This window comes from Ictalurus furcatus, chromosome 14 (assembly GCF_023375685.1).
Source record: "Ictalurus furcatus strain D&B chromosome 14, Billie_1.0, whole genome shotgun sequence".
Classification (NCBI taxonomy): domain Eukaryota; kingdom Metazoa; phylum Chordata; class Actinopteri; order Siluriformes; family Ictaluridae; genus Ictalurus; species Ictalurus furcatus.
The window spans coordinates 10,753,293-10,765,550 of NC_071268.1; the positions used below are offsets into that span (position 1 = coordinate 10,753,293).

The 12,258-nt window shown below is 40.5% G+C and overlaps 1 protein-coding gene across 8 annotated transcripts in view; it reads left to right on the forward strand.

Moving 5' to 3' along the window:
* Nucleotides 1-12,258, forward strand: part of LOC128618063 (protocadherin alpha-C2-like) — a 31,967-nt gene that overhangs the window by 9,474 nt on the left and 10,235 nt on the right. For 2 of the 8 annotated variants that reach the window (XM_053641447.1, XM_053641443.1), the window contains exon 1: nt 6,083-8,834. The exons of 2 other annotated variants lie outside the window; for them this stretch is intronic. In XM_053641447.1, the coding sequence (XP_053497422.1) occupies nt 6,435-8,834 (2,400 nt within the window). In that variant the 5' untranslated portion in view covers nt 6,083-6,434. 4 more of the 8 variants (XM_053641442.1, XM_053641446.1, XM_053641445.1 and 1 more) reach the window with 3 other exon arrangements.

Genomic DNA, 12,258 nt, shown 5'->3' on the forward strand with positions numbered 1-12,258 from the left:
CACTTCCTTATCTGTAGTCATCCTTGAAATCTATTAAATATGTTAGAATTAGCAGTGCTTGTCCTGGAATGTGTATATGTTTTTTTGCAAACTTTTGATGCAAAAGTGTACCGTTTCCGTATATGCACACAGCGTCGCTGCTCACCTATAAAAACTGCGCAAGCCAAGTCATTCCTTCATTGCCATGTCTGCTTGATTTTAAGGCAGGATTTCTTTTGTCATGTGAAGAGGTCTGAGCTGATCTCTGCGTCACTCCATATCAGGAAAATTAGGATTTTCTTTTACGTACACTGCGCTGATTCAACCAATAATTTTGGCTTTTTTGTGTTTATATCGCTGGTGGTCAGGTTTATTTCGTTTTGGTCAGGTTGCACAACGAGTTTAAACAATGGATGGCACTGTGAAACAGCAGTCGTGGATGAGGTATGGCTCGACCTTTGTATTTATTTCTGCCGTGATTAATATAGCCGTTGCAGTTACTCACTACAGTATTCCAGAGGAAATGGAGGAGGGCTCTTTTGTTGCGAATATAGCAACTGATCTAGAACTGGACACCAAAAGTTTAGTGAGGCGTAAGATACGGTTAGATGTGATAGCCAACAGGAAATATTTAGAGATAAACAAAGAGACAGGTGAGCTGTATATCGTGGAAAAGATTGATAGAGAGTCACTATGTCCCTCAAAAACAACAAACTCGTGTTTTCTAAAATTAGAGGTTTCAATTGAAAATCCAGTGCGAATGTTTAATATAGAATTACTGATAATGGATATTAACGACAATGCTCCTAGTTTCCGACGAGATACAATGTACTTGGATATCTCCGAGTCAGCACTGCCCGGGGAAAGATTTTCTCTCAACAATGCGGTAGATACAGATATCGGGACGAATTCAATCAAAACCTATCTTCTGAGCGAAAGCGAACACTTCTCTATTGAAATACAAACTGGAAGAGATGGGTCAAAGTTTGTTGATTTAATTTTGAACAAAGCCTTAGATAGAGAGGAGAGGGCTATTCATAATTTGATACTTACGGCTGTAGATGGCGGAGTGCCTGCGCGTTCAGGTACAGCCAGTGTCATCGTTCGCGTGCTGGATACGAATGACAACGCCCCAAAATTTGAAAAGGAAAGTTTTGAAATAAATCTTACAGAGAACGCTCCTATAGGTAGCCTAGTTATGCAATTGAACGCTACAGATTTAGACGAAGGTTCCAATTCCGATATTAGTTATTCATTCAGTCTCTATACTTCTGAAAAAACTCAAGAGACGTTCAGTTTAAATGAATTTAACGGTGAAATAAGAGTAAAGGAGACGATCAATTATGAAGATTTCAACATTTACAACATGGAGATAATAGCAAAAGATAAAGGAGTGAATCCATTGTTAGGGAAATGCAAAGTAACAATTCTCATATCAGATATGAATGACAATCATCCAGAAATGTCCATAAAGTCATTTCAAAGTCCAATTAAAGAAGATGTTTCTCTGGGCACGGTCATTGCAATAATCAGTGTAAACGACAAAGATTCAGAAGAAAATGGTCAAATAGACGTTCATATTAATGATAAGCTACCATTTGCGCTCAAAGAGTCAGCAAACAATTATTACGAGCTCGTAGTTTCAGAACCGTTAGATCGTGAAAAGTTTGCAGAATATGACATCACATTTACCGTTACTGACAGAGGAAACCCTCCATTATCTGATAATGAAACTGTAACTCTAGAGCTGCTGGACGTTAATGACAACGTGCCACGGTTTCCTAAATCTACTTACACCATTCAGGTGTTGGAAAATAATCCACCTGGGGCTTTGTTGAGTTCTTTAACTGCTATTGACCCTGATCTCCATGAAAATCAGTATCTGGTTTATTTTATAATAGAAAGGGAAATAGTAAACACCTCCATGTCCATGCTGTTCTCTATTAATCCAGAGAATGGTAACCTTTACGCACTAAAGACGTTTGATTATGAGATAGAGAAGGAGTTTCTTTTCCATATTGAGGCCAGAGACTCTGGTGTTCCTCCACTCAGCAGTAACGTTACCGTCCACATTATTATCATGGACCAGAACGACAACACACCGGTTATAGTGTCTCCATGGCGTGCGCACGGCTCAGTGGTAGAAGAAAAAATACCGAGATCCACCGATAAAGGAACTCTTATAGCCAAAGTAATTGCTATAGACACAGACTCTGTACACAACTCCAGGATTACTTACCAGTTTCTCCAGAACAGTGATGCTACATTATTCAGTTTGGACCAGTACAATGGAGAGATCCGGACCACCAGAATGTTCAGTTACAGAGACTCGCGCCACCAGCGGCTGGTGGTGATCGCCAAGGATAACGGAGAGCCCTCTCTCTCTGCTACAGTCACCATCAAACTGTCCACGGTAGAGACGGCACTTAAAAGCTATGCCGAAATGACTGAAATGCCTTTAGAATATGACATCTTTTCAGATTTAAATCTGTATCTGGTAATCGGACTGGGCTCAGTGTCATTCCTGTTACTGATCACCATATTGGTGACCATCGTGCTAAAGTGTCAGAAACCGAACCCCAGTAAAGCTGCTCCTCCCTGTAGGAACAGTGTGATCAGTGAGAGGAACTCTACCATTGCAGATTCCACTCTGGTCTCCAACGATGCCTACTGGTACAGTTTGTTTCTAGCAGAGACCAGGAAAGGAAAGCTTGTAGTTAGACAACCTGTGCCAAAAGGACAGCGATACATTGTGTCCAGTATACCGAGGAGCACAGGAGTGACTGAGACTAGTGACTCAGCTGCATCTACTTTACAGGTAGGAAATAATTTATTTTCCAAAAAAAAAAAAAAATATGATAGCCTGATTGTAGAAAAAAAACCCTTAAATACAAGCAATGATTATTCAATCCAAGAGTGTTTTATATGCAAGATGTCTTCTCCTAATATCGACCCTCTCTTTATCATTGTGGTTATGCGTCTATGATTAGACAGTGTCACAGGCATTATTCCCTAGGCATTAAAGTCATATAATGAAAGGAATAATTCTGGATTTATTTAAGCAAACTAAGAGTTTTGAATTAAAGGTTAAGTATTTAATTCCAAAAGTTTCAGAGTGCAGTATCTGAGAAATTCCTCCATAGTGTTATTTAGTGCATTTTGCGATGTGCTGCGCACAGTGTCGCTGTTCTCCATGAAACGCATTTATTTCACATCTCTCCGTTGCACTCATTCCGGAGATGGTGGATTAGTTCATTGTGTGGTCGCCCCAGAATCCTTCAGTTCAACATTTTGTAAGATTTTAACGATTTACGCAGCGTCACGACGTTTTAAATTATTAACATTTCCATTTGGAGATTGTATACATCGTTTGGTTGACATTTTCCTATTGCACGCCTATGAGAGGACGATGGATTTTCAAGTAAGAAGTGCGCTAATGAAAAGGTACGTTGTCTCCATCGTTTTGTCTGTTTTCTTAAATACAGCATCGGCTGTTACCCATTATTCTATTCCTGAAGAAATGGAGACAGGTTCCGTGGTAGCTAATTTAGCAACGGATCTTGGACTGGATGTTAGCACGTTGAGCAAGCGCAAGATACGACTGGATACTTTGTCTAATAAAAAATATTTGGATATAAACAAAGAAACGGGGGAGCTATTAATCCTGGAGAGGATTGACCGAGAACATATTTGCACCACTAAATCAGCAGCAACATGCATTTTGAAGCTTGATGCAACCATAGATGATCCAGTAAGGATGTTTAACATTGAGTTGGAAATTATTGATATCAACGACAATGCTCCACATTTCAGAAGAGACACGATGCATTTAGACATTTCCGAATCAACGCCTGTTGGAGAACGATTTTCATTAAACAATGCAGTCGATCCTGACATCGGTGTAAACTCGATTAAAACGTATTATCTTAGTGACAGTGATCACTTTTCCATCGAAATCCAAACTGGTCGTGATGGATCGAAGTTTACAGATTTAATTTTGAAAAAAGCTTTAGACAGGGAGGAAGTGGCAGTTCATAATCTGATACTCACTGCGGTAGATGGCGGAGTTCCTGCGCGCTCTGGCACAGCCAGCATCATTGTGCGCGTTCTTGACACGAACGATAACGCACCTCATTTTGATAAAGACAGTTACACAATAAACATAATGGAAAACTCTCCGATTGGAAGTCTTGTTGTGAAATTAAATGCAACGGACGCCGATGACAGATCGAATTCCGACCTCACCTACGCATACAGTTTATATACGACAGAGAAAACGCAGCAAACTTTCAGTTTAAATCCAGATACTGGGGAAATTAGAGTGAAAGAAATGATTAATTACGAAGATTTCAGGATTTATGACATGGAAATTGTCGCAACAGACAAAGGAACAAATTCCTTATCTGGGAATTGTAAAGTAAGAATTTTAATCTTGGATATGAATGACAATCATCCAGAAATATCCATCAGATCATTCACGAGCCCAATCAAAGAAGATGTAGTTGTAGGTACAGTTATTGCAGTGATTAGTGTTAGTGATAAAGATTCCGGAGAAAATGGTCAAATTGACGTTGATATTTCTGAAAAACTACCCTTTGATCTAAAAGAATCATCTGATAATTATTACGAGCTCGTTGTTTCAGAGCCACTGGACCGCGAAAAGGTTGCAGAATATGAGATTACATTTACCGTTACTGACAGAGGAAACCCTCCGTTATCTGATAATGAAACTGTAACTCTAGAGCTGCTGGACGTTAATGACAACGCCCCACAGTTTCCTCGATTATTTTATACGTTGCAGGTTATAGAAAATAATCCACCTGGAGCATTACTGAGCTCCCTCACCGCACACGACCCAGACCTCCATGAAAATCAGTATCTAGTGTATTTCATAATAGAAAAGGAAATAGTGAACACATCCATGTCCATGCTCTTCTCCATTAATCCAGAGAATGGTAATCTTTACGCACTAAAGACGTTTGATTATGAGATAGAGAAGGAGTTTCTTTTCCATATTGAGGCCAGAGATTCTGGTGTTCCTCCACTCAGCAGTAACGTGAGTGTTCACATTATTATCATGGACCAGAACGACAACACACCGGTTATAGTGTCTCCATGGCGCGCGCACGGCTCAGTGGTGGAAGAAAAAATACCGAGATCCACCGATAAAGGAACTCTTATAGCCAAAGTAATTGCTATAGACACAGACTCTGTACACAACTCCCGGATTACTTACCAGTTTCTCCAGAACACTGACGCAACATTATTCAGTTTGGACCAGTACAATGGAGAGATCCGGACCACCAGAATGTTCAGTTACAGAGACTCGCGCCACCAGCGGCTGGTGGTGATCGCCAAGGATAACGGAGAGCCCTCTCTCTCTGCTACAGTCACCATCAAACTGTCCACGGTGGAGACCGCGCTTAAAAGCTATGCTGAAATGACTGAAGTGCCTTTAGAATATGACATCTTTTCAGATTTAAATCTGTATCTGGTAATCGGACTGGGCTCAGTGTCATTCCTGTTACTGATCACCATATTGGTGACCATCGTGCTGAAGTGTCAGAAACCGAAGCCAAGTAAATCTGCTCCTCCCTGTAGGAACAGTGTGATCAGTGAGAGGAACTCTACCATTGCAGATTCCACTCTGGTCTCCAACGATGCCTACTGGTACAGTTTGTTTCTAGCAGAAACCAGGAAAGGAAAGCTGGTAGTTAGACAACCTGTGCCAAAAGGACAGAGATACATTGTGTCCAGTATACCAAGGAGCACAGGAATGACTGAGACTAGTGACTCAGCTGCATCTACTTTACAGGTAAGAGAAAGTCGACACTCATTCAAGAAAAAATCACCACTGCTTTACTTGACAGTTCACTCAAAGTATCATGAAGGATACCCAACGGTTTTAAAATATTAGCATTGGTATGATTTGGATTTACTATAGAAAAAACGGTGTTTAGTTAAAACAAGACCGACTTTATTTTTATCTACGTATAATCACAGGCTCACAGTTCTGGACGCCTACAATGACACTATTTTTTACTTGCAAGATGATTTCAGCCTTGCTCAAAGGCCAAACAATGGCTCTCTGGTAGTGTTTAAACTCGCTGTCATCCGATCACTATCTTAGAGTTTTACTTGCTATGTTACCACTACTATTTGTTTAAAAAAAATTGTTTGAAATATTATTGTTTTGTAAGGATTACTTATAATCCCAAACACGAAGCGTCGCTGTTCACTAAAAAACGCGTGTGTATGTAACCATCATTACAGTGTTTCGTTTTTAGATCACGAACATATCCGTTCGAGGAAGTGATACCTCATCGCCTACCGATCTGGATCTTTACCTAATTTCTCATGAGACTAAAACCTACTGAAATATTTAACTGCGAAGCATTTTCTTTTTGTAACGGTATCAGTGCTTATGATAAACGCCGAAATCTTAATGTGAAATAATGGAGGGTGGAATGAAACCACAGCTATGGAGCTATGCGTCAGCCTTCCTTCTTTTTACATCCTTCTTATGCGGAGTGTCTGCTGTTACTCACTATTCTATCCCTGAAGAAATGAAGGAAGGATCCATTGTGGCAAATTTAGCTGCCGATTTGGGACTGGACGTGAAAACCTTGAGCAGTCGAAAATTAAGGTTAGACGTAATTTCAAACAAAAAGTACCTTGAAATAAACAAAGAGACTGGTGAGCTTTATATTTTGGAAAAGATGGATAGAGAGTACCTTTGTTCTAAAACAACAACATGCTTCATTAAAATAGAGGTTATACTTGAGAATCCGGTGAGAATATTTAATATAGAAATTGAAATTGTGGATATAAATGACAACGCACCCCGGTTTCGGAGGGATACAATTAATTTGGATATATCAGAATCCACGTCTGAGGGTGAGCGATTTTCTCTTAGCAATGCGGTTGACCCTGATATCGGAACGAATTCTATTAAAACGTATCATTTGAGTGAGAGCGAATATTTTGATATCGAAATGCAGACTGGTAGAGACGGTGCAAAGTTTGCTGATTTAATTCTCAGACAGGTTTTGGACAGAGAGGCACAGGCCGTGCACAGTCTGATCCTTACTGCTGTAGATGGCGGAGTCCCAGCGCGGTCCGGCACAGCGAGCATTATAGTACGGGTGCTGGACACAAATGACAACGCCCCAAAATTCGACAAAGAAAGTTATACAATACATTTAATGGAAAACTCCCCAATTGGAAACCTTGTAGTAAAGTTAAACGCAACGGATCTTGATGAGGGATCCAATTCAGATATTGCTTATTCGTTTAGTCTTTACACATCTGAGAAGACACAGGAAACGTTTAGTTTAAACCCTAATAATGGTGAGATTCGAGTTAAAGGAGTTATTAATTACGAGGATTTCAGGGTCTATGACATGGAGATCATAGCAACAGATAAGGGAGTGAGCAGTTTGTCTGGACAATGCAAAGTAACTATTTTAGTGACAGATATGAATGATAATCACCCGGAAATATCTATAAAATCATTCACGAATCCAATCAAAGAGGATATATCTGTAGATACAGTGATTGCTGTAGTTAGTGTAAGTGATAAAGATTCAGGAGAAAATGGCCATATTGACGTTCGTATTTGTGAAAAGTTACCTTTTGCATTGAAAGTATCATCAGATAATTATTACGAGCTCGTTGTTTCAGAACCACTGGACCGTGAAAAGGTTTCAGAATATGACATCACATTTACCGTTACTGACAGAGGAAACCCTCCGTTATCTGATAATGAAACTGTAACTCTCGAACTGCTGGACGTTAACGACAACGTCCCACGGTTTTCTCAATCAATTTATACAATACGGGTTTTGGAAAATAATCCACCTGGAGCTTTTTTGAGTTCTTTAACTGCTATTGACCCAGACCTCCATGAAAATCAGTATCTGGTTTATTTTATAATAGAAAGGGAAATAGCAAATACCTCTATGTCCATGCTTTTCTCAATTAATCCAGAGAACGGTAACCTTTACGCACTAAAGACGTTTGATTATGAGATAGAGAAGGACTTCCTTTTTCACATCGAGGCCAGAGATTCTGGTGTTCCTCCACTCAGTAGTAACGTTACCGTCCACATTATTATCATGGACCAGAACGACAACACACCGGTTATAGTGTCTCCATGGCGTGCCCACGGCTCAGTGGTGGAAGAAAAAATACCGAGATCCACCGATAAAGGAACTCTGATAGCCAAAGTAATTGCTATAGACACAGACTCTGTACACAACTCCAGGATAACTTACCAGTTTCTCCAGAACACTGACGCTACATTATTCAGTTTGGACCAGTACAATGGAGAGATCCGGACCACCAGAATGTTCAGTTACAGAGACTCGCGCCACCAGCGGCTGGTGGTGATCGCCAAGGATAACGGTGAGCCCTCTCTCTCTGCTACAGTCACCATCAAACTGTCCACGGTGGAGACGGCACTTAAAAGCTATGCTGAAATGACTGAAGTGCCTTTAGAATATGACATCTTTTCAGATTTAAATCTGTATCTGGTAATCGGACTGGGCTCAGTGTCGTTTCTGTTACTGATCACCATATTGGTCACCATCGTGCTGAAGTGTCAGAAACCGAAACCCAGTAAAGCTGCTCCTCCCTGTAGGAACAGTGTGATCAGTGAGAGGAACTCTACCATTGCAGATTCCACTCTGGTTTCCAACGATGCCTACTGGTACAGTTTGTTTCTAGCAGAAACCAGGAAAGGAAAGCTTGTAGTTAGACAACCTGTGCCAAAAGGACAGAGATACATTGTGTCCAGTATACCGAGGAGCACAGGAATGACCGAGACTAGTGACTCAGCTGCATCTACTCTACAGGTAATTAGAATTTTTATTCGTGTTATAAAATTCATATCGGCTAGTACTAAAAGTCACATGTTCTTTCTGCGAACAACATGTAAAAAAAATGTACTCTTCAATCCAAATGATTTTCCTTCATCCGTGAAACTGCCATTTAATTATCATCGTAGAGGACTTCATTCCTATTGTCTAATGTTTACTTTTCATTGAAAATGCGTAAGACAAATGTAGAAACAGATAGGCTACAGTTTGTTAACATGTACAAAGTGCACCTGCGCTTGTGCTAGGTGTGCCTGATTTAATGGCAAGTGAATGAAGGTACAAGGCAGGCCTACTGTAAGTGTTACCAATAATATGGAAACTAAGACATTACTGCAACTGCTCCGACGAGTGATGTTCCCAAGAAATGGCAAGGTATATGACAACACGAGCTCAAGTGTAAAAAGAAAATCGGTGTCTCTAATTTGGCAACTCATGTAAACCTCTATCGTGACACCTAATTCTAACATCCTTATTTTTTAGCTTAGTATATATAGTAAAAAACTAAACAAAATACAAACTAGGGTCACAACTACAGAAAATCTCTGCATTGTGCACCTCATGCATCTCATATAGAACTTCAGTGTGACACCTACATGCACCTAAAAAGCGCTTCTTTCGCTCTGGATAAAGGCGCCTCCCAAAAGCCGTATTGTAACTTGACATACATCTAGTCATTTTTAAAATTCTCAGAATAGTGTTAATCGAGTAGCTGCGAAGGATTATGTATTGAAAAAGTATGTGCACTTAGCGTCGCTGTTCACCAGCAAAACGGACCGTTAGTTTGTCTGGTGTGGCCATTATTTTGTCTGCAGCCGGTTGCGTCGATTTGGCACAGCTCTTGTAGAATACGCACGAGAATTTACTCTTCATGCAGCTGACGAATATTACTTTGTTGCCAACTTTATTTATCTGTTTTATTTCCCTCACTTTGAATAACTGATTGCTTGTTTTGGTCGTAATTGCGTCGACCACTATCTCAAATCCATACAATGGAGAACGGCATGATGAAACAGTTGTTATGGAGGTACGTCGAAACATCCCTTCTCATTTTTGCGGTTATATTCTCCGCGTCTGGTGTTACCCACTACTCGATACCCGAAGAAATGAAAGCGGGATCTGTTGTTTCAAATCTCGCAACCGATTTAGGACTTGATGTGAAAACCTTAAGTGCACGAAAGATGCGACTAGATGTTGTAGCCAACAAAAAATACTTGGATGTTAACAAAGAAACGGGGGAGCTTTACATTGTGGAGAAAATGGACAGGGAACAACTGTGCAATGTTAAAACAGCCACATGCTTTCTGAAGCTGGATGTCATAATTGAAAATCCAATAAGAATGTTTAACATTGAACTTGAGATAATGGACATAAATGATAATTCTCCACAATTTCGTCGGGATACCATTCATCTTGATATATCCGAATCAACGCCAGTAGGAGAGAAGTTTTCTCTCACCAATGCTGTTGACCCCGATGTCGGCTTAAATTCTATTAAAACCTATTATCTCAGCGAAAGTGACTTCTTTAATATCGACATACAAACTGGGCGTGATGGATCGAAATTTACAGACTTGATTTTAAAAAGAGCTCTGGACCGTGAGGAGCGGGCTATTCATAATCTCATACTCACAGCTGTGGATGGCGGAACCCCTGCGCGCTCTGGTACAGCTAAAATTATTGTTCGTGTGCTAGATACTAACGACAACGCCCCTCAGTTTGATAAAGACAGTTATACTATAAATCTCATGGAAAACACACCGATAGGCAGCCTTGTAATCAAATTAAATGCAACAGATAAGGATGAGGGCACAAATTCGGATATTGAGTACTCATTTAGTCTCTATACTTCTGAGAAAACGCAAGCGACATTTGGATTAAATCCAATTAATGGTGAAATAAGAGTTAAAGAAATGATCAATTATGAGGATTTCAGAATTTACGATGCGGAAATAATAGCTAAAGACAAAGGTGCCAATTCGTTATCTGGACAATGCAAGGTAACGATACTAATCAATGATATGAATGACAATCATCCGGAAATTTCTATTAAATCCTTTTCAAGTCCTATTAAAGAGGATGTAGCTGTAGATACAGTTATTGCAGTGATTAGTGTGAGTGATAAAGATTCGGGAGAAAATGGCGAAATCGATATCCATATTTCTGATAAGCTACCTTTTAAACTCAAAGAGACATCCGACAACTACTATGAGCTTGTAGTTTCAGAACCGTTGGACCGCGAAAAGGTCCCAGAATATGACATCACATTTACCGTTACTGACAGAGGAAACCCTCCGTTATCCGATAATGAAACTGTAACTCTAGAACTGCTGGACGTTAACGACAACGTCCCACAGTTTCCACAATCATTTTATACCATACAAGTAATGGAAAATAATGCACCTGGGGCATTACTGGGCTCCCTCACTGCACACGACCCAGACCTCCATGAAAATCAATATCTTGTTTATTTTATAATAGAAAAAGAAATAGCTAACACCTCCATGTCAATGTTGTTCTCTATTAATCCAGAGAATGGTAACCTTTACGCACTAAAGACGTTTGATTATGAGATAGAGAAGGAGTTTCTTTTTCATACTGAGGCCAGAGACTCTGGTGTTCCTCCACTCAGCAGTAATGTTACCGTCCACATTATTATCATGGACCAGAACGACAACACACCGGTTATAGTGTCTCCATGGCGCGCGCATGGCTCAGTGGTGGAAGAAAAAATACCCAGATCCACTGATAAAGGAACTCTGATAGCCAAAGTAATTGCTATAGACACAGACTCTGTACACAACTCCCGGATTACTTACCAGTTTCTACAGAACACTGACGCTACATTATTCAGTTTGGACCAGTACAATGGAGAGATCCGGACCACCAGAATGTTCAGTTACAGAGACTCGCGCCACCAGCAGCTGGTGGTGATCGCCAAGGATAATGGAGAGCCCTCTCTCTCTGCTACAGTCACCATCAAACTGTCCACGGTGGAGACGGCACTTAAAAGCTATGCTGACATGACTGAAGTGCCTTTAGAATATGACATCTTTTCAGATTTAAATCTGTATCTGGTAATCGGTCTGGGCTCAGTGTCATTCCTGTTACTGATCACCATATTGGTCACCATCGTGCTGAAGTGTCAGAAACCAAAGCCCAGTAAAGCAGCTCCTCCCTGTAGGAACAGTGTGATCAGTGAGAGGAACTCTACCATTGCAGATTCCACTCTGGTCTCCAACGATGCCTACTGGTACAGTTTGTTTCTAGCAGAGACCAGAAAAGGAAAGCTGGTAGTTAGACAACCTGTGCCAAAGGGACAGAGATACATTGTGTCTAGTATACCGAGGAGCACAGGAATGACTGAGACTAGTGACTCAGCTGCATCTACTCTACAGGTAGG